Source organism: Pelodiscus sinensis, chromosome 6, assembly GCF_049634645.1.
Source record: "Pelodiscus sinensis isolate JC-2024 chromosome 6, ASM4963464v1, whole genome shotgun sequence".
Taxonomy (NCBI): domain Eukaryota; kingdom Metazoa; phylum Chordata; order Testudines; family Trionychidae; genus Pelodiscus; species Pelodiscus sinensis.
The window spans coordinates 108,482,131-108,505,976 of record NC_134716.1 but is presented as its reverse complement, the minus strand read 5'-3'; the positions used below and the strand labels follow the sequence as shown (position 1 = coordinate 108,505,976).

At 40.6% G+C, this 23,846-nt stretch overlaps 1 protein-coding gene across 3 annotated transcripts in view; it reads right to left on the bottom strand.

Moving 5' to 3' along the window:
* The window catches only part of MTMR12 (myotubularin related protein 12), a 60,913-nt gene that overhangs the window by 13,565 nt on the left and 23,502 nt on the right, over positions 1–23,846 (bottom strand). For all 3 annotated transcript variants that reach the window (XM_075932591.1, XM_014570201.3, XM_075932592.1), the window contains exons 4-10: positions 23,665–23,737; positions 19,870–20,000; positions 17,593–17,686; positions 15,370–15,493; positions 14,582–14,657; positions 12,171–12,277; positions 10,202–10,326 (exon numbers count right to left, since the gene is read on the bottom strand). In XM_075932591.1, the coding sequence (XP_075788706.1) occupies positions 10,202–10,326; positions 12,171–12,277; positions 14,582–14,657; positions 15,370–15,493; positions 17,593–17,686; positions 19,870–20,000; positions 23,665–23,737 (730 nt within the window). The remainder of the gene's footprint in view (positions 1–10,201; positions 10,327–12,170; positions 12,278–14,581; positions 14,658–15,369; positions 15,494–17,592; positions 17,687–19,869; positions 20,001–23,664; positions 23,738–23,846) is intronic.

The following is a 23,846-nucleotide window of genomic DNA, read 5'->3' as shown; positions in this document are numbered from 1 at the left end:
AACTGAAAAGTAGCAAACCTGTCCATTATTAGAAAGTCAATGCCTTGTCTGGGCCCAAAATTTTACATAAAAAAACCCCAACTGATTATCTATTTTTTTGTAACAATTGTTCAAGACATGTTGCTCATGTCCATTCCAGTTATGTGCACACCCATGTGCACAGTTAGAAAAATTTTTAAGTGGTATTCACAAGGTTGGTTAGAGGTTTTTTGTTTGTTTGTTTTAATTAAACAAAAAAGTGCTGGTACTCACCCCGCTGTTAAGAAAAAGACCCAACCAACCAGCCAGGTTGGCCACTTCCTGGCAGGCAACAAACTGTTCCCAGGAAAAAAAAAGGGGGGGGGGTGAAAAGGTGACAGTACTCATTTCTTGAGGAGAGTAAGTTGGAAAATTGTCTTCCACCCTTTTTCTTACTGAACCCCCTAAATCCTTTTCTATTGAATTTATTATAAGCTTTTATAATTATATTGAAATAAAGACTGTTGAAATAAAATATCAAAATTAGACATTTATATGTGCCATTTATTATTTTGATTTTAAAGAATACATGAAGACATACTAAATTAAGTTTTATAGAAAATTCCAAATTTTCATCAAGTTCTCGTCTGACTCAATGTCCCCACTTCATTCCTTGCTGTTGGTATCTATGGCTGAATGAAGTTTTCGGAATAACCATGAGTCCACATATTTCTTAGGGTCGAAGTGTGGGAGGGGCGGACCAACAATTTTAATAAACAATAGTGCTGAAATTGTTTTTGTCATCAACAAAGCTCTGATTGAAGTGATGATCAGATTCATTTGAGAAAATCCTCATTCACATTCACTTGAAGAAATGGGAATAGTACTTAGAGCACGTTTCAAATGCAGCAATTTTTCCAGAATTGTGTTTTCAGTCAGATACTCACAAAATCCGCCAATCATCTCTTTCATTTAGTTGAAATCTAATCAATTTTCTAACTTCACTCTCGCCAAATATCAATTGAGCATCAACATCTTCAGGCCACTGTTTTTAATCAAGCCCACGTACTCATTGCACCAAATCAGCATCTTCACTATCAAGCAACCTTTTTCGATTAATTTTTTCAAGGTTCTGTAAAAAGCTTCTGGATCAATTGAAGGATAATTTTTGCAATCTTTCTTGTGAAGTGAAACTCCCTGAAAGATTTTCCACAGATTTAGCAGCACTTTCATAATACGGGCCTGGGATCATTTGTCTTTCTTGAAAAATGTGTACTACAGCTTTTATCTTTTGATCTGCCCTGCATAGGTCCATGTCGTGCTCTTGCAAGTCCAAGCTCAATTCGGACAATTCTAGAAAAGCATCACACATCAATCCTAAATCTATATAAAATCTGTGCTTGTAATTTTTTGCTGTAAGCCATCATATGTGCATTTATCCTGTGTCCCTCGTTGAATCATTCTTCGCTTCTTCGAAATGTTGCCCTAAAGCTTCATAGTTTTCCCAAACAGCTGAAACTATTCGGAAACTGAATGCCACCCATTGCGTGCTTAAAATTTGGCCAATTTTTACAAATTGACACTCTAGCAAGTTCGCACACATTTTCAGTTCTGCTATTTTTAGGCGACGTGTTATACAGCACATAAAGCTTATCAATAATCGCTTTAAATCTGTTGATACCTGAAACAGATTTTACTGTGTCACTGACCGACAGCTCTAATCTGTCATTAGCACAATGCCATACAATTAAAGAAGGAAATTTGTCATTCATTAGTTTCATAACTCCACTTCTATTCCTCAACATCACGGCTGCACCAGTACATGCAACACAAACTAAAATACGTTTTTAAGTACTCTTCCGTCAGGCCGTGTGACTGAACACAATCAAGGAAAGAATCAAAAATGCCATCTGCAGTAACACTTCAGAGTTCCATCAATTCCAAAAATAAATTTACTGCAGAGTTCATTCCACTATCCGTGGCACAAATTTGAACATACATGATTAGGGTCCGTTTTTTTACTCAGAGTAGTGGACTCGTCAATTATCAATGAAATTTTCCTATCGACCTAGTATTTTGTTTGCCAATTTTTTTCTCATTTCATCACTAATGTGATTCACGAAGTTAATACACGTGTTCATTGAGTGAAGAATATGTTCCATGTCAATTCCATTTAGTTCTTGTAAATCAATTTCAGATTCAAAATTATGAAATGATTGGTTTTCTTTTGCACCTTATATGCTGTGTAAAAATTTTGCAATAATCACTTTCGCAAGATTAAAAACCTTTAAACACATTCTCAAGGGTCTCTCTCAGCTTCTGCAAGCAATTTTAATGCAGCTTTATGCCCCATGCTTTCCTTGTGATCAAAAAGGTTTTTTTGTAAAGATATAAGGTGTTGCAGTTGATTTTCACCAAAACAGGTTATTTTATTGTTTGCCCATTCTTTAGAAATTTCCATTCCTGCCTTCTTTTCTACTCCGAAATTCCAATTTTTTGACAGAGCATACAGCCAAGTTTCTTATTTCAAAAATGTAGCCAATTGTACATCATGCAAAAGTCATTTTTTGATAGACAGTCCAGCAGCTAGGCCAGTCGTCAGTTTGCTCTTAGACACTAATTGAACCAGGAACAGAAACAGTCACTGACTCAATTAATACGTTCTCTTCACTCACTTCCTCACTTGTTCTGGCTTTCTTTTTTATGGAAGGTGAAAAGAAACTTGTAATCCTTTTCATTTTTACTTTGGGGTTCAAGACACAGTAAACTAAAAAAATACATGTGGGGTTCAGTCTCCACGTTGGAAGTCACATGACATGCCTGTATCATGTACAGGGGAAAGCTATGCAGCGTGAGCTGCTCCCAGGGCCAGTGGGAACTGTGCTGGGGAGAAGCGGAGCAAGCTGCTCCCGGGGCCAGCAGCGGCTGTTCTGGGGGAAGTGGCAGTGCTCCCCCAAAAAAAGTGACGGTACGCCATACGTTTTGTGCATACCATCACAAAAAGAGCACTGGCTACAGTGTCTCCTTGAGTGTGGCATATTTAGCACTGTGACCCTACATCCTCTCAATTCTTTCTTGACAGCAGCTCCAATAGAGAGGTACGAGGGTGGGTAATGGAATGGACATAAGCAATAAAAAACAGTTACAAAAAGGCAGGCAATTTCCTCCTTCCCCCAATCAAGTGCTTGCTCCTGTCAACTCCATTCTGGGTGACTCACCAGCAGTATACTCTGAGGTGAGCTTAGAGTTCATAGTCTTACATTGTCTACCAAAGCTAGCATCATCCCGGGCCTGCTGGGTAGTGCATAATTGGATAAGAACATGTGGATGAGTGATCAGATGGCTGCCCTACAGATGTCTTGGATCAGTATTTAGAATAGGAAAGCTGCCAACATAGCTTGCATCCAGGTTGAACAGGAGTTACGATTGCTCATAAGAACGGCTATACTGGGCCAAACCAAAGGCCCATCTAGCCCAGTATCCTGTCTGCTAACAGTGGCCAATAACAGATGCCCAGAGGGAGGGAATCACAACAGGTAATCCTCATGTGATCCCTCCCGTGACTCACCTCCAGAGAAACAGACTAGAGATACCATTCCTATCCATTCTGGCTAATAGATTCATGGAGATTAGGTTCATCAATGGCTATCTGGCTCTTTTTTGAGCCCTGTTAAAGTTCTAATCTTCACCGTATCCTCTGGCAGATTTTCAGGTTGTTTAAAGAACTTAACATTCTAACCAATCTAGATACTTATGGTCCTCCTCATTTTGTGAGTTTTTCACACAGACTACATACAACTTGAGGCATGTGAATTCCTAGTGTGAATTCATTATTTCCTTTACTATGTGTATTATTACTTACACATTCTCACATCAAAATGACTGACTAAGTCTTTTACTACTGGTTAATAATACTGGTAAATTAAATCAGTGTTCTATTTTATGCTGCAGAGAGCCTGCAGAAGAGAAATTGATTCACCGGCAGCTTCTGAGCCAGAGAATAGCTCCTTAACTTAGAACAGGTTAACTGTTGAAGACCATTTTAACTATGCAAGACATCATTTAACAAGCAGAAGCCACAAAAAGTTTGTTCAGCATGAGCATGCATACAGCTGAGTAAATAAGAAGTACATTAAAAAGCTGTATTTTTTTACATATACTCCATATATTTAATGGATCAAATCTCTTTAAATAGAACTGTAATAGCAACATGTTACAGTATGTGTTTAAATAACTATAGCTCAGTCACTGAAAGATGTCTCTAATCTTTTTCCAATTCAATTCCAACTCATGCTTATAAGCTACCTTCACATTTACCTTTTCTCCTTACTACACAGGTGGAAATTGATGGCAACTATGGAGGAGAGGAGATTTCTGAGTAACTGCCAGGAGACAGACTGATCATGTGTTGTGTCGGACTCATTTATTTACTAGCTAGTTGAAGTCAGTGGGCAAATGAAGGATCTACTGGAAAGAAGGGGCAGTGGGACTATTGGAGGACCTATACATTCCAAAGGACATACAGGCAGTCCCCGGGTTACGTAAAAGATAGGGACTATAGGTTTGTTCTTAAGTTGAATTTGTACGTAACTCGGAACTGGCTCCAGATTCAGCTGCTGCAGATTCAACTGGCCAGGGGCTGACTACAGGAAGCCCAAGGCAGAGTTGCTCTGCCCCCAGCTTCCTGGAATCAGCCACTGATCAGTTTCAACATCGGCTGAATCTGGAGCCTGGGACAGAACAGCTGGGGCGCTGCCAGGTAGGTCCCCCCAGGACCAACCCGGCAGCACCCCAGCTGCTCTACCCCAGGCGTCCACAACAAAAGCCTGGTCCGCTGGGGGGGGGGGGGGGGTGCCGCGCACTAGCTGTGACCCCCCCCCCCCCCCAGACCAGGGAGACCCGGAGCAAAGCCATGGAGGCGGTGGGGTCCCGCGCCTCCAAGGCTTTGCTCCGGGTGTCCCTGGTCCCCTGGGAGGGGTCCCCAGCAGACCAGGGACACCCTGAGCAAAGCTGCAGAGGTGGCGGGGTCCCGCGCCTCCGCGGCTTTGCTCTGGAGCAAAGCCTTGGAGGTGCAGGACCCCGCCGCCTCCGCGGCTTTGCTCGGGGTGTCCCTGGTCTGCTGGGGACCCCCCCAGCAGACCAGGGACACCCGGAGCAGCTTTTCTCACCCCGGAGGATGCGGTGGCGGGACCACTGTGCGTCTGGGTGGTCCCACCGCCCGCGAGTTCCGGGGCGAGAAAAGCCCCGTTCGTAAGTCCAGATTCGACATAAGTCAGATCCGCGTAACTCGGGGACTGCCTGTACTCCGGGTGTAGAGCAGCTTAGAGAATTTCAGACTGATAAAGGTATTTTTCTTACTAAGAATTTTTCACATTTACAATCGTCATCTGAAAATTGAAAAAAAAAAAAAAGTATAGGGTCTCACTACCCTCTTTATTTGAATATCATGAAATATAGCCCATGCTATACTTGCAACCAGCACTACCTTCTGAAATACTGAACTTCCCTAAGTAAAAAAATTGAAATGGCCATATGCCATGGAGATTTAGAGCTTTAAGTCCGTAAGTCTTGGGTTCCTTTCATTTGATTGTGGCCTAACTCTGCAGTGAATACAGTACGTATGAACTGCACTCAGGTTAAGCTGGCCTAGGAATAGGCAGCCACATTGCAAAGTTCTACCCACATTCCTGTGTCTGTACTGGTGCTATAAGCTCCCAAGGGATTCTTGATTCTTTGTGTTGCTCTGATTATTCCCCAGTAAATCGCAAGACAACCTGTCTGTCCTTTGCACTTGTGGAGAACTTTGGGAAGGAACTGAAGGATTATCAGCATTCAAATGATTTAGCTTGTATCCTGTCCTAATTATAAAATGGCAGGCTACTGATAGCTTCATCAATTGACTGAAAGTCTAAAATTGTTTATTGTTAAAATAATTTTGTTTTCAAGTGAAGAAGATTTTACACAGTTGAATAAAAATACAGTTTTATGCCCTGTTGCAATCAAATCGGAAGAAAAATAGTCTTCTCGTCTCTTTCACTGATAATTTTAGGTATTAACTTTGCACCATTTTTATCTACTATTGTTAGATAGAAGTTTTAAGATAATACTATCTTTTGTAGCCTTGCTAATTTACTAGAGTTCTTTGAGGGCGTCAACAAGCATGTGGACAAAGGGGATCCCGTGGATACAATGTACTTAGATGATTTCCAGAAAGCCTTTGACAAGGTCCCTCACCAAAGGCTCCTAAGTCAAGTAAATTGAGTCAAGTCAAGGGATAAGAAGGAAGGTCCTCTCATGGACCTTTTAACCTTTTAACTGGTTAAAAGACAGGAAACAGAGGGTAGGAATAAATGGTCAGTTTTCAGAACAGAAAGAGGTAACTAGTGATGTAGCCCAAAGGTCTGTCCTGGGACCAATCCTATTTAACCAATTTACAAATGATCTGGAGAAAGGGGTAAACAAATGGCAAAACTTGATTATACCAAACTGCTCAAGATAATTAAGAATAAAGCAGACTGAAGAAATTCAAAAGGATCTCACAAAACTAGGTGATTGGGCAACAAAATGGCAAATAAATTTAATGTTGATAAATGCAGAATAATGCACTCTGGAAACAATAATCCCAACTATACATGCAAAGTGATGGGAATTAATTTAGCTATAACCACTAAAGAGAGATCTTGGAATCATTGTGGATAGGTGTCTGAAAATATGCACTCAATATGCAACAGTGGTCAAAAAAAGCAAACCTTAGGAATAACTTAAAAAAAGAGAGAGAGAGAATATATCTTATTACCTCTGTATAAATCAATGGCATGTCCACATCTTGAATACTGCGTATAGATGTTGCTTCATTGCAAAAAAAAGATACATTGGAAAAGATTCAGAGAAGGGCAACAAAAATTATGAGGGGTTTGAAACAGGTCCCATATGAAGAGAGATTAAAAAGACTTGAGACTTTTCATCTTAGAAAAGAGGAGACTAAGGAGGGGGGCTATGATAGAGGTCTATAAAATCATGACAGATATGGAAAAAGTGAATAAGTTATTTACTTGTTCACATAACACAAGAACTATAGGTCACAAAATGAAATTTATAGATAGAAGGTTTAAAAAAATAAAAGGATGTTTTTCTTCATGCAGAGTACAGCCGACCTGTGGAACTCCTTGACAGAGGATGTTGTGAAGACTAGGACTTTAATAGGGTTCAAAAAAGAACTAGATAAATTCACAGAGGTTAGGTCCATAAATGGCTATTAGCCAGGATTGGTAGCCCTAGCCTCTGTTTGTCAAAAGGTGGGAATTGGTGACAGGAAATAGATCACTTAATGGGGCATCTAGCATTGGACACTGTTGGAAGACAGAATACTGGACTAGACGGACTTTTGGTCTGATCCCCTATAGCTGTTCTTGTGTTTTGTAATAAGAAAGTTAAGGACTAGTCCAGCCGTGCCTAGCCCACAGCTCGAGAGGAACATGCGGCTCTTGCCCCCAAAAAGCGCGGCTCTCAAAGCCACTCCTGCGTCCCCCCCGCCTCCCAACGGCCCACGCCTCTTGCCGGCTCCCCCCAGCCCCTGGCTTCCCTGTGCTTACCAGGTCAGAGTTACAGGTTTTTTTTAAAATGGCAGCTGTCTTAAAGGGGCAGCCTCCTTTAAAAAAAATTTTTTTTTTTTTTTTGCTTGACAATTCTGGTGTGTTTCTTCGCATTTTTTCCGCCACTGTTTTGGCTCTCTTTGTTAAATGGGTTGGCCACCCCTGGACTAGTTGATTTCCTTCCTCCCCCCCCCCCCCCCCCCGCTGCTTCAGTGAGATAAAGGCAGCAAAGGGAGGGGAAGGGGTATTTTAAAGCGGCAGTGCCACACAGCTGAGCCAGGGATCAGCCGTGTGGCACTGCCCCTTAAAACAGCCAAAGCACCATGGAGCCTGGGGTCAGCTGGGGACTCTCCAGCTAACCCCAGGTTCTAAGTGGCATTTCCCTAGAACCCAGGGTCAGCTGGGGACTGCAGTGACCCCAGGCTCCATGGCTGCCCCTTTGCAACATGGAAGCAGCGTTTTAAAGGAGCAGCTTCCGCACAGCTGATCCTGGGCTCAGCTGTGTGGCATTACCCCTTTAAAACACCACCTTTGCATTTCAAAGGGGCAGCGCCATGGAGCCTGGGGTCAGCTGGGGACTCCACAGCTGATCTTGGGCTCCTGAGCACTTCAGCTGAGCCCAGAGTCAGCTGGGAAGTCCCCAGCTGGCCCTAGGTTCTGGGGAAATCCCCAGCTGACCCCGGGGCTTCACGGGTGCTCCTTTGAAACATGGAGGCAGCATTTCCAAGGGGCAGCTGCTGCATAGTTGATCCCAGGCTCAGCTGTGCGGCGCTGCCCCTTAAAACTCCACCTCCACATTTCAAAAGGGCAGCACCGTGGAGCCTGGGGTCAGCTGGGGACTCGCTAGCTGATCCTGGGTTCTGCTGAAATGCTGCCGTGCATCCCAGGCTCCACGGCTTTGAAATGCACAAGAGACCCCGCTAGCCCCAGGCTGTACACGGAGTCCCACGTTCCTTGTACATTTCAAAGGAGGAATGCAGAAGTGCCACTCAACTAGTTAATTAACTGCAATTTAACATCCTTACTTTGTAAACCTTTACGCACGAACTTCTTGAAAATTCCATGGAGTCCCACTGGCTTCAAATGGCACTACCTTATAAGTAAAGTTACACATCTGCTGAAGAGTTGACAGGATCAGGGATTATGTTCCAATATTTTGTTTCTGCCTATAGCTATATTATAAAATTCAAATGAGACCTTCAAAGGGATTTGAAAAAAAAAATGTAGCCCATGTTAACCGAAATTGCAATAGCAAAAAAAAAAAAAAAAAAAAAAAAAAAAAAAAAAATCCAAATTGGTTCTACAAATTTACAATGGGACCTAAATCAATGGTCTTTGAACAGAGACAAGTAATTTAATGATTTAATCCTCCCCTCAAATTACAGCAGAATGCGTTACACATTTTAACAACTATTCTCCAACCTGTTTTAAGTACTATTTTCATTGCAATTAACTCAAATGTTTTTGCTAAGTTTAGCAAAACCTATCCAAACACAAAACACTCCTGAACCTGAGTGTCAGCATAACTGTCAGCTGCTCATAAATCCCTTGTTATTTGGCAATGTCACCTCTTTCATCTGAGTTAGGCTAACACAAGAGTAGTTGACTAGACTATAGCTATCCTGTAGTGAGGATGTAGTCTCACAGGGCATTTTAGAAAAGGTACACTAAAAATGCTGAAAGCTTATTTAAATCATTATGTTTAGAACAGTATAATTTCTTATCACTCCAATTATACTGATTTTGTTCAAAAATCTGAAACATCTCCAAAGTACTACTAATGCTTCTTGAAAATAGCTCCAGATTAAAAACATGGATTTAACTTCATTTTAATTAGATATAGGAGATCTGAGACATCTGCTTAACAGTGTTCTATCATAACCATTAGATATTAATGAGACAAAAACCAATTTCCAATTGGTTTGTTTTCTCAATTTTTGTATCTCATTATACTGTGGCTTATTAGCGTGGACTAAATTTTGACAACATTAGCCTTCCAGTTTAAATACACCAAACATGCACAAATGTCACATGGTATGCAGACTATTATCAATTAGGTATTCAAAAAGGGATCCTTTCACCCTGCAACCAGAAGAAAGGGACTATCAATTTCTTAACTTAAAAACTATATTCCAGATCTCTTAGAGATGTGATTGAGTATCTAGATGCAAAATTAGCAAATCTAAGGGTATGTGTACACTGCACGTTTATTTCGAAAAACTATTCCGGAAGAAATATTCCAAAATAGCTTATTTTGATATAACAAGTCTACACTACAGCAAAGACTCAAAATTAGTCTGAGACTTCCCTAATGTGGACATGCTACTTTTATTTAGAGCCCCAGGAAGCACTGGGGAGTAATTACTTTGAATGGCCCTGGGGAAGAGCTATTTCCAAATAGCAGCAATGGAGCGTCCATACTACGGCTATTCTAAAATAGTATTTTCTGAACAGGCATTGTTCCTCGTGGAATGAGGTTTACAGATTCTGAAATAAGCTGTTCATTATTTTGAAACTATTTCAAAGTAACAGAATTGCTGTGTAGACACTCAATGTTATTTCAAAATAATTGTGCTGTGTAGATGCACCCTCAAGGAATATTTGTCACATCTTAGTACCTCCCACTTCATTTAACTCTATTTATAACTTACCTATCAGAAACAGCTGTTTAAATCTAGTGTATGCAGCATGAATATCTTGAAGAGATGGAAGGCTGTTTGAAAGGTCATCAGTTTTCAAGACTTCATAAGGTGGTTTGTGAATTGTCTTATAAACTCTGAATAATCAAAGAAATAAAACCTTTCCTTAGAGAAACCTAAACACTAGTAGTTGTCACTAAAGGTAGCAAGTTCATATTCACACCTCCCCATCAACTGCTATGAGTGAGCCACATCCACCCTAACTTAATTAGCCTCGTGAACACCAGTCCTACATTTCCTATACTTATATATACACACACACCCTTGCCTTTGTAATTTTCACTCCAATTCATCTGATGAAATAGGTTTTGCCCATAAAAGATTATGCCCTAATAAATCTGTTAGTTCCTCATTGGTTTTACAAAACCAGACTAACACTGCTACCCTTCAGACTTTTCCCCACAAAAGGTAAGTCATAGTGCAATTCCTCCAGTGTTATGCGTTAAGTTCAAAAGAGGAAAAAGAAGTACAAGTAGCCCAATAACCATGATAAGCTTATTTTTGTTCAGAAATCTCAAGTACCTATACTAGTATAAGGCACTAATTTACTGCATGCATATATTTTATTTATTTATATATATATATATATATATATACACATATACACACACACACACACACACACACATGCATGCATTTTTTACCAGCATAACTGTTGACAAAAAAGTCACACCGCTTACCAATACAACTAATCCAGTAAACCAGCTATCTACTAGGAAAACAATCACAACATTAAGCATGATTTTGCCTTCAGCAGAGACAATGAATCATGTTTAAAAACTTGTTAGTGGTAGTACTTAAATGCTAGACAACTCCCAGTGCAGACAGTTTTTGGGTAGAATTCTTGGGTAGCTGAAGACAAAGGCCCAAGAGCAAAATCAGATCTTGTTGTGGTTATTTGCTATTTTCATATGGTTCTTTACCTTTTGAAAGGAAATGTTTTTCAAAGCAATTCTGAAAGTTCATTCAATATATGCTTCCAAATTTCATAATGGACAGCTAAGAGGCCATAGGGAAGTGTTAGGAACCTTCACTACTGTTTCAAGCATGTGAAGTTGTTAATTAAGTTAGGGCCCCTAGAAAGATCCTTGTGATTATTTTATTTATCCAAACAAGCTAAGCTAACATTCAGCAGTTATTTATGGCTCTCCTTTATAATGAGCAGGATGGTAACCAAGAGCCAAGAAACTTCTCTTGAAAGGGCAGCTGGGCTCAGAGAACAACAATTTAAAACTCACTTTTCACTTCTTCCTTAGTCCAACAACCTAGTCCTATTTTAGGTAACTGGGAGCTGGCTTAGGGCTCCCAGTTCACTTAAACATAAAAAATAAAGTGAATTCAACTGCCTCTGTTGTTACTGTAGCTCACTGGGGTTAGAAATTGGTAACTACTCATGCTTAAGAGAAGCAGCTGCCTCATTTCCCCAGCCTGAATCAGTGCTGGAGAAGTAAGGTTTGAGATAAAAAAAACCTCTGACTTGAGCTTTTAAAAGGAGGGGTGTTTGCAGTTAATTTTCAGGCAAAGGATGGAAATAGAGCAAAGGCAATCTGCAGAAATTATAGGTTGTGCTGCTACTGAAGCTAAAGCCTGCAGTTAGACTGGGGATTTGGGGGAGGAAGGAACAAAGGAAACTCTCTCCACCTGTCCCAAATTAGTTTCCGCAGAGATTTATTCTGGTGAGTACGTTCATAGTTGTGAAATCACAAGAAAAAAAAAAAGTGACTTGTCCAGTGACACCACTATCATCATTTGGGTTTAAACCCATATTCCCAATAAGAAGCTGCTTTTAAACACACTGATAAGAAGAAAAAACTTTACCAAAAATAAACACCGGTTCAGACACAGAATATGAAAGTACAAGCATGGTCCATAAGAAGCATTTTTTTTTTTAAATGTCAAGGGCAGAATAACTATTACTGACCCATCCAAAAACAATCTGTGCATTTGTGAAGTGTTGTCTTCTTGTTCTTTGGGAAAAGCAGACATTTTGAGAAGAGAAGCACCATTATGGCAAGACCAACACCAAATCTGCAGGGAGAAAAACAAAACAAACAAATAAAAAACCACAACACTCCCACATTTACCTGGTTAGTTAGTTCTCTTATACATATAGAAGCATGTAATCCATATCATAAACTGCTTCCTGCTGCTTTACCACAGAATTTTGGGGCAGCCAGAGAATAATTCAGCAGCAATCTTGTACTTTTGAACAAACTATAAAAGCTCCAGACACATTTTATAGAATTATTGTCAAGAAGTTTAATTAAGTACAAGCAATGGACAATGTAACATGTTGTATGTTTATCAAGTTATAGCAGAGACACTGGTCTTCCCTTAGGGCTTGTTTATACAGGGAAATTGACAATAGCTATTCCAGTTTCCCTGTACAGGCAAGATTTTAGACTGCTTTGCCTTGACCTACAGATAGACTAACAGGATAGAAGCTAAATAAACTCCTATGGTATGTGTGTTCCTAAAACTAGCTCACAAATAGTTATCAGCTTTACAAGCAAGTAAATCATCATGTCTCATCGGAAGATCAACATTTTGATGCACTGATGTAAATAATCCAAGTTCTCTTCAAGCAAGTCAGCTGACAAAGAATGAACACACCATAAAGAAAGTGAATGAACCTAGATTCCACACTTAAAAAAAAGCAACTGCCGAGAAGTTTACTTGAGGAAAACTTGTTCCTTTGTCCTTGCAATAGTCTAGACTTATGGAGTTAACACACGATGGCATCTCTTATAACAGTGACTCCTAAACTAGTCTCAAACTCACTTTGGACTCTGCAAATTCAGTAGCTTATTTCCTTCTCACACATCAGCAGAAACATGATGGCCAAATTATGACTCAGTGACTCTTATGCAACACCATAATATGTCAACTATTGCACAAGTGCACCAGAGTCAGTCTGGTCTATAAAATCTGTTAGTGTGGGAGAACTGCTTCCACACCCAAGAGAATTTTCAGGGTTAACAGTTCAGAACACAGCTTTATTTGTAAACTAAAATTTGAATTGGAGCCAGTGGTGCTATTTTACAATGACTAAGAGCTGTAATTTAAGAAGGGTTTGCATCAAGAAAACAACAAGGAAATAATAGGGTAATGTGACAGACATCTTAACTAGAACTAATTTGGTCATAGAAGTGATTTTTAAAACAATTTTTCAATTGGTGTTTAACTGGAAATTAAATGTACAGGACTCAGTCTTCCTTTCACTAAAGGAAGCCATCATAGTAACAGCAATCACTTCAGTTACTGGATAACAATACTGTACTCTGGCTTATTTGAAGATGAGATCAGAGAGCTATTTTTAATAAGGGTAATCAAAAGCAGCCAACATTCCTCCAGACAGTGTCTAGTTTAGAAATTAAAGGTGTGAAAGGACTTGCTTTTCATAGGCGAGTCAATGGGAGCTGTGGGTACTCAGCATCTAAGACAGAAGTCCTCAAAAAACTTAGGAGCACAGAGGAATGTTACTGGGAGGTGTCAGTGTGAGCCCCCAACATGGAGGGAGCAGCACCCAGTCCCTCCCCACCCCCAGCTCTGCTCACCCATAGCTGAGTCCCCAGCTCCTGGCCCCACATCTGACCCTATCTCCAGCCTTAGCGTGGCTCCAGTCTTGGCCACTGGCTGCAGCTCTGTTCCAGGCCTAGGGCTGAGGATGAGCTGGGTGTGGCATGAGCAACTGGCCAAGGCACAGCTGCCAGTCCCCACTACAGCTCTGCTCCTGCCCCACCTCACCAGCCCCAGCCTCAGAAGTTGGGGAGCATAGAACTATGGTAAGTGCTCTTTATACAAAAGTCCCTTTGCTTTCTCTTCTATACTGTACCTTATATGTTCTTATGATGTGACCATCACGTTCAGAGCCTTAATACTCCCCACTCAAGTACTATCCTAAGCACAGCAAACAGCACCAAGCAGGGTCCTGCAGATGCCAAGGAACAAGTGCCCCTGGAGAATCTCAAAACCTCAAGAGACTAGTCAGAAAATGCATTAAGCACATGTGGTGCATTAATGCTCACAAATCTGTTGATAACTTTATTCAGATACGCAAGAAGAGCTAAAATAAAAACTGCTGCTCTATGTGTTCTTTACGGGAAGCTTTATGTACAACCTCTACTTTCAGCTGCTGTTACTTCTTTTACAGACAAGTCTGCTATTACAGAAAGGACTTTAATAGTGTAATATAAGCAACACTAAGACTATTTAAATAATGTATAATTTATTTGTAGAAGAATATAGTCTGCAATTCTAGTTACAATTTTCCTTTCCCATCTACATTTGTTCACACTTTAGCATTGTGTGTGTATATATATATATACTCACTGGAATGCCTCTTCCTTGGTGCTGCAAGATACTCTCTTCAGAAAGGGACATGGGAACAACAAAATACAATGGTAATCTACAGGAGAGAGAAACATTTCCTATAGCAAAGAATTCCACAGCATATTCAATACCACTCATATGATGCTGGAAGTCCTAGCCACAGAATCAAGATAATTAGAATTACTAATTTCCTACATTAATCAGTAACTATATGTTCTGAAGACACACTAATGTCCAACTTTTAATGACATTTGATACAAAACTCAGTACTTGCAATATGTTATCAAAATAATTTAGTAACATCTTGAGAACTCACATTCCATTATTCTGAGACTTGGTACATTATCTGAAGTCAAAAGCTTAGTGATAATCATAATGTGTTGAATCCTAAAAATGAAAGAATTTCCACTTGAAAATAAAAGTCTTGTCTAAACCTGAAGTGACTTGCTGATATAGATATGAAATTCTCTCCAATAACTATAGTTTGAATCAGCAAGAGAGGGTTTAGGGAGTTTTGTTGCCAGCATAACAGCCAAATCAATTCCCCAGAGTAAACTACACTGGCAAATGACCTTTTTATTGAAATAACTTCATCCCTGAACTTTGCTATTCCAATAAAATTTTAAAGCATACACCAGATTTAAGTGTTTCCTATGTTGCTTGAAGCCTTGGAGAAATATTCCACGAGAGGATAGATATTTACCACCTATGTTCATCTCTGACCTTTGAAACCAACAATGGCTTTAATACTGAATTTGCCACACACACACTTTAGATTTCAAGCTTACCTTTCAGAGACTTTGTAGGCTTCATTGGCACTCACTACTTTATATTTCATGTTCCCTTTGGTCCGTTCCAACTCTTCACGCCAATCCTTAATAGTATCAAACATCACAGTTTGGTTTTGAGAGACTGTCAAGAGAAATCCAATTAGGTATTATTTTTACAGAGGCAGTTGTGATTACAATGAAAAATGCTTTTGCAGTAGCAAAGTAAAGCAACCACTTTACGTGCATATATAGAATGCCTCATATGAATGCTTTAAGCACACCATGTTCATATGCCTATATGCAAAACATTGTATGCTTCTGTCTGATCTTTACTACTGATTTTTAGTCAAATGTTGCTTAAATCCAGACAAGCATTCCTAAAGTAACAATGCACATTGAAGAGTTTTTTATATGCTTCCACATGCTTAAAGGCTAGTTAGCAGCCTACAGCCAAGATCCACTGTGTACTCTGCAGGATTTGGCAACTACTACTATTTATTCTTCTTATATGTGGCGCCCTGTTCTCCCACTTTGTCTTATCTATTTGGATCATAAAAGCTTTAGGGCAGAATCTGTCATTTTCAGTGACAAGAACATTATGTCCTCAGTGCTTTAGACCTTTAAACCCTACCGCAAGATAAAAAAACCCTAAAATTTCAAACTAAGCACCTGAGCCAGCATCATGGTGCATTAGAAAGCCTCTTGATAAAATAGATGTTTCTGGTGTGAAAAGAATGAAGGATCAGCAGCAAACTCATTTGAACAGGAGTATTACATCAGCTAGTTTTCTACAAAAGCCAGCAATTCAAAAAATTACATTATCTACACTACAACTGTTTTGCTTGTTCAAAATATAACAAGCCACTCTCGCGCTTCATTAGCATGTTCCCGGGGGGTCGCCATTTTGGCCATTTTGGAAATTGACTAGCCTGGAGTAACTGTCCGGGTCTACACGCGGCAGTGAAACGGGAGTTCGAAGTAAACCCCTTAACTCAAATTAGTTGTTAAACCTCATTCCACGAGGAGTAACAGCTAATTCGAGTTAAGGGGTTTACGTCGAACTCCCGTTTCACTGCCGCGTGTAGACGCGGATGGTTATTCCGGGCTAGTCAATTTCCAAAATGGCAACCGCCCGGGAACATGCTAATGAAGCACGGGATATTTAAATCCCGTACTTCATTTGCAATTTCGGTCGCCCTCATTAGCCTCCCTAGTTCGAACTAGGGAGCTAGTGTAGACATAAACATTGTGACTTAACCAGCCATGGCTGAGTAGGAACCTTTCACAAATAGTTTTGCTGAATTTATTTCACTGAAATCTTTTGCATTAGTGTAAGTTACTATCCATGCTAAAATGACCAGTTCATCTTTCCTAAATGAAAAACTCAATCCTGGAATAAGAGTAGGTATGTTTATATCCAAAATCTATAGGGTCACTCGGTGACCCTGCCCCCAGGGACTACAGAATAGTCGACTAACCGATAAAAATTCATGAGGTTATTCAATTAACAGGGTCACTCAGTCTAAAATGTGACTGCAGGAAGTTATGCTAACCCTTCTCATAGTATTTTAGCCAAAACAGAAATAAAGAGTATAAAAGGGAAAAATAAATCAGGAGGAAAAATTGTATACCCAAAATCTCTGTGCAAGTTGATCATGAACAAGTTTAATCTAATAATGCTTAGTATTCTCAATTGTTAACTGACTATCCATTTAATCCTGCCCTTTACTTTATTGTGAAGATCAGAATACATTATTCAGATAGAACAAGTTTTGAATTAATTTTACTGGACTATCCTCCTATAGGGAACAGTTAGCCCCATGAGTAATACAGGTGATGATGAGAACAATTCCTCCCCATTTAATCCATCCTCTTGATTGTCCTCCTTTGTATCTACATTCATCCTTCCACCTTGGAGATCATTAGTGTGTCAGGGTCCAAAAATTCCACATCTTTCTCTGGGTTAAGCATTTTACTTAAGCTTGATATCACGTAAAACCAAATTACCCAAAAGCCCACTGGGGACTAGGAACATGCAGCAGGCACATTTGGAGATTTTAAAAGCAACCTACAAGAAACTCTACTCTGTAAGTGAAAATGTTCAGAGGATTATTACTTGGCCAAATTTGGTGATATGGTCACAGGTCTAGCACACTTCTGGGCGTTAAAAATCTCAGACATAGGCAAGGAAGCAAGAATGATGGTAGTTAAAACAACCTAAAAAAAAACAACTAAGTTTACCTGTTTTGGTTGGTGCGGCTGTGGCATACGAGAACAGAAACAAGCGTTTAAGTAGCTTAGGAGTCTGGCTATGATGAACTATGCCACTGACGATCTGAGAAAGGACCAAAGATATACATGTATATATGAGATTGTAATAAAAAAAAGTCATGTGAAGAGCAGCTGAATCTCAATGGCAAAGCCAGGAAGAGATTACACATTTTAAACTGACATTGTCAATAAGGTTTAAATAAAGCAATCTATTAAAAACCTGGTTAAAAGTTTTAAAATATGGCTTTCCCCAAGCATCTGTGCAACTTCTATGTCTGGCACTATATTTATAAGGCAATCCTGAAACTATAACATTTTACTTCAATTTTTTTTAGCTCTTTGGTCAAGATTTATACAGGCAGTCCCCGAGTTACGTGGATCCGACTTACATCGGATCCCTATATACGAACGGGGCTTTTCTTGCCGCGGAGGATGCGGGCGGCGGGACCTCCCAGACGCACCGCGGTCCCGCCGCCCGCGTCCTCCGCGACAAGAAAAGCCGCTGCGCGTCTCCCGGTCTGCTGGGTGGGCCAGCAGACCAGGCTTTTCTCACCGATGCCTGGGGTAGAGCAGCTGCGTCCCCAAGTCAGCCGCTGCTGAAACTGACCAGCGGCTGACTACAGGAAGCCCAAGCCAGAGCTGCTCTCCCTCGGACTTCCTGTAGTCAGCCGCTGGTCAGTTTCAACAGCGGCTGAATCTGGACGCCAGTTCCGACTTAAATACAAATTCAACTTAAGAACAAACCTACAGTTCCTATCTTGTACGTAACCCGGGGACTGCCTGTACTTTCTGGAGGAATGTCTTAAAAGTTTATAGAAAGATCATTAAGTGAACTTCATCCTAGACTAGGGCTCAGCCTTAGTTTTAGTGCACCCATTGATACCAAAGCATCTGATAGAATTTCACCTGAGTACATTCCTGTGATGTGTGTGTTCATTTTCCTTAATGCCAGCAAGAGTTGCATATGTGCATTATTATGACTATGCTGCCTAGTTCTCTCTCATTTGTATAGTGTCAGAATTGGACATTCTTCATACCGTTAAAGTTACTACACCACCCTTGATCAATGTAAAAAGCTATGCATTAGGGATGTAGTAGTATAGTCAATTAACCAATAAGCAAAAGCTTATAGGTTAATACTATAGACTACACGCATTTCCCTCCCCTCCCTGCCATTCAATTTTTTTTTTTTTTTTTTTTTTTTTTTTAAAGAGGGCTGGCCAGCAGCCTGTCTCAGTCCTGGCTTGAGATGGGTCTGGGACCTACCCCTGCTGTAGCTTTGCATTAAGTGTATTGGAGCCGGGTTGGCAGGCAGCCCAGTTCAGTTATGGCTGACACCGGGTCCGGGAGCTCAGCCCCACCCCCAGACAAGGACTGCTGCCACTCTCAGAAGCAGCAGCACAGGGCAACAGGTAGCCAGTCCACGAGGGAAGCTAGATTTTAAACTGGCTCCCCTCATAGACCAGTTACCACCTGGCACTGCGCGCTGCTGCTGCCGCCGATACAGTGGCTAACTGACCTTGCCCCCAGGGACTACAGAATAGTCGACTAACCGATAAAGTTTCATGAGGTTATTCAATTAAACAATATTTAACATCCCAAATATATACACCAAACGTGCTAAAGCTTTTCAAAGTGCAGTTAAGTCTGAAGGCAAACTAGCTAGCCAAACTGCAAAGCAATTCAAAAGCTAAAATTTAAGATACTGATTTTAATTAGGTTTGTATTCTTACTATACTACTTTCATTATTCAAAAAAGCCACATAAATCCTTCAGTATCAAAAGAAATAATTTGCATGCCAAGTTATCGGACAATTATTTGTTTATTATGGCAGATGAGACAGTAGCAGGAAGAAGGGTAGCCAGACAGTGCAAGCAAATATGAAGCCAGTTTACATTATATCCTTTAGTTAAACAAGCCCCTAAAACAACAATTAATGCAGTGCTTCCAAACTACCATGATTTTCACTGTGGAAGTGTTAATGCATAAATTTCAAGTTGTTATATGTAATCCAAAAAAAGATGGTTGAAGAAACAAGTTAACCAAACCAAAGAGTTACTTTCCCAACAATCTTTACATGATTGTTCAACCCAAATGGTGAATGATTCAGAAGCAAGCTTGGTCATAGGGGTTTGAGTGAACTGTTCTCACACTCATCTCCTTATTCTCCAGAAATCCTACATCGTTTCCCAACAATTAAAATACCCTGCTAATAACCCATCCAGATTTAAAGCTGCTGTACTTACCCTTTTTACCTCCTCTTCCTTTGTGTACCTCAGACAGAAGTGAAACACTCTAAGATCTTTACAGTAGATGATTAATTTCTCTGGATATTTTTTCAGTTGTCCAAACAGAGATTTCTTTTTCTCATCATAAACTACAAAAGTAAAAAAAAAACAATAATTACTATATCAACATTAAAAATTCTAGCATCTCTTGTTGGGGACCCAATTATAAGAGTTTTACTAAGTATCCTAAAACACTGACTTATAGTGCGAACAAGCATCTGTGCTCACATACCCAAATTGTGCTCTGTTCCACGTCCTCTCTGTCAGTGAAATTGAAGACTCATTTTTTTGGCTGAAATTCTTAATTCTGACTACATAATACTACTGTGTTGGTATTCTGAACAGGGCAGAGATTTCTCTTATACGAGCGGTTCTCAAACTGTGATCCGATGACCACAGGTGGTCCACGGCTAGAGCTCAGCCTCTCCCTTTCCCCACACCAGCAGGGAGCCCGCACTCCCTGGGAGTGGCACAGGGTTCAAAAGCAAGCAAATGCCCCCTAGTCTCCTCATACCCAGACCCTGCCCCCCCCCCCCGAGACCCCACACTCCCAGCCTACCTCTGCACCCTCCCCCTCCCGGCCAGGCACCCTACTCCCAAACCTCCTTCTACACACCACCTCCCACCCATATTCTTCACCCCCATCCCTAACCCACTCACAGGCAGCCCTATCCCACACCCTCAACCCCTAATTTGTCCCCACCCCAGAGCCTAAGAAGGGTCCACAAAATCCACTAACTCCAGAACCCCAGAAAAGTAAATCTGGCCTATGGAAAGCCCTGAACATCAGTCTTCTCTGTCCCTCCCCCTTGCCTTGTGGGGCTGGAGTGCCACAGGAGTAAGGTGATTCAGTTGGGAGCCATATCAGTGAGGGTTAGAGTGGTTTTGGAGGGTTTTTTTGGATCTTACTCTGTGGCTCTCAACTGATTTTTCTGTGGGTCAATGGCCACAGATCAAAAAAAAAATCAAAACCTTGTGTGTCAGACAAATTAATATTTTACTTTTATCAAACTTCATTTTAAATAAAGGCTTGTTTTGTTTAATTTAAATGATTAAACTAACATGAGGAAGTTAAACCATTCTCCCTAGCTGCAGCATTAGCAAAATGGCTCGGGCGTAGTTACGTAGTTAACGGCAAGTTTCCATTAGCAACTGGTGGTCCGCGGAAAGTTTTGCTTCGAGCCAGGTGGGCCCAGGCCAAAAAGTTGAAGAACCACTGTCTTATACCATTCACTGTGGCTGCTTCCCACAAGCAGCTAACCAGTTACAACTTGGGCATTAAGTTGTGGTAGACAGAACATGGAAAAAAAAAACCCAACCAACTTGTTATGGGAGCAAATAAAACTTGTTATCTAGGCTTTCCTTCAAAATTATCCAGAAGAGGGGCAGTTTTATGGGATAGCTATAGGGCATAGTGAAAACCTCCATGGGTTCATATACAAGTAAAATAGGGCAGGGGTGAGCAATAATTTTTGATGGGGGGGGCACTACAAGATTTTGGAAAGCTGTCAAGGGCTGCACTTTTTATGGAGGTGGGTACAGAAGGGAGTTCAGTGTAGGGGACTGGGGTGCAGCAGAGGGTATGGGTTCTCAGAGGGAGTTTGGATGAAAAAGGGAGTTATCTGGGGCAGAGACTTCAGGGTTAGTGTCAGGGAGGCAACATGGGTGCCGGAGAGGATTCTGGCGTAGGGGAAGGGTACAGGAGGGGGTGCAGGGTCTGGGAGAGAGTTGTGACCTGGGGAGGGGGGGATGCAGAGGGTTTGGATGGTGACCTAGGGCAGGGAGTTGGGGGAGGAAGGGGTTGGGATGCAGGCTTTGGCAACGAGATGCTTACCTAAGTGGCTCCCAGCCAACAGCCCTACAGGACCCTGAGGCCAGCTCCCTACCTGCTGCAGCCCCAGCCTGCACAAAAGGACTGGCTTCTCCTTGTGGCTCTCTGCTCGGGGCGCTGGGGAAAGCTTTGTGCAAAACCTACTTGCAGCAAACTCTCAGCACCCATTGGCCAGTTTCTACGAAGCCTCCCTCTTCTCCTGGCACCCAGAGCAGAGAGCCACTTACAGCAGCATGGGTCTGTTCTGAAGCAGCCCATGGGCCAGACCAGGCAACCCAGGTGCCAGATCCAGCGGCTTGGTGGGCTGGATCTGGCCTGCCTCTTCAACAAGTGTTCATCTGAACTAGCCTTTGGTGCCCACATAGCCACTAACCTATCATTTTTACATAATATTTGTTGAATGTGGCAAATTTAATCAATTAGCTATGCCACACTGCAAATCACAAGTATTCATGCAACCCATATCAGAGGTTAATTTGTCCAGTAGAAAGCAAAAAAAAATAAGAAATTTGTACCAAATACTGGATTCAGCTTACCGGAGTCAGTTCATTTGAAGTGTCTTAGACAAGTCTATCATTTGTAATGTTAAATAAAAATTGAAAGCTAGTCTGAATTTGTAATTAATATGATGAAGGGGAAGGAGTGTAAAGTCTGGAGGAGAGCAGGGAGAGAGGGGACCCATAATTTTGTGTGAGCTAGGATAAAAGGAGAGGAAAACAATAACCTTTGGAGAGAACAGCAGAGCCTCATGGCATGAGAGCAACTGTATAGTTGACATTGCTTAAATGTCTCCAAGTAAGGGAAGGATCTGGAGATGACCATTCTGAAGTTGAATTATTTTAAAATATTTTAATTATCAGACTCTCCTGTCACTGTTGTGTTAAAGATCTGCTCTCTATTGGACAAATTAATCTTCCTTGCTCTCCTCCAGACTTTACACTCATTCCCCCTTCATCATATTAATCATTCCCCCTTCATCATATTAATTATAAGTTCAGACTGGCTTTCAATTTTTATTTAATATTACAAATGATAGACTTGTCTAAGACATTTCAAGTATGCTGAATCCAATCTTTGGTAAAAATTTCTTTTTTCCTCCCTTTCGACCCCTTCTTCTAACATTGAGATAAAATTGAAAAGATTTTTTTATTTTCAGGTTGCATTTCTCTGTAAGTCTACCACAGAAGCATGAAATAATCACTTGGCAACTCAATATCTAAATTGTTCTGATGTGCTATTACTTAGAACCAATAAATTGAAAAACTTTTATGGCTCTGTGCATCAAACACTTGAGAATGGTCCCACATCTACTAAGCCAATGTGGTCCAGTTGTAGCCAGATATGTTACTAGGAGCACTGTGCCAAGAATAGTGACATCTCACTTAAATTAACTTCCAATCGGCCTAATCAGAAACTTAGACAAAATTTAGATTTTCCAGTTTCATCCCAGTATGTTAACGAAGTGGGTAAACCATAAGGACTAGCCTGAATCAAAGAATTTTTCAAAGCTGTGAAAGACCTGCATCAAACAACATGTTGACTTATGCTGTATTTTATGTTCAAACCAATCTTTAATTGAAAGAATAGGAAAGATGAATGTAAAAAAAATTAATTCATCCATGTTTCACTTCACTATTTATTCCAAGTTAAGCGATGAAAGTATCACATTGCAATTATGTTACTTATCCTAAGTAGACACATTTGCAAACCAAAAGTACAAAGTCCAGGTTTTTTAAACGTATTAAGGCATTACTGCAACATTAACTAATTTAGGAGCCTAAATGTCATTTTCAAGATCAATGCTGGCATTTAGGAATCTAAATTACATTGACTATCAATAGTTAAATATGTTAAAAACTTTTAGCTGATATCTTTAGAGTTATATGAAACATAGGATAAAAGAGGGAGGGAAGCAAGCCTACCTCCATAAATGTGGTCTACACAATGCAGAGTTATGTCATTTTCTTCTATGATCTTATTCTTAAATTCTGGTTCCTACAAGACAAAACATTTCATATTATACAAAATTCCAGTAATGAAGCACATTATAGTCAAACTAGACAAGAGCATTTTTCCCTCAAGAGTACTATCACCTATGTATTTA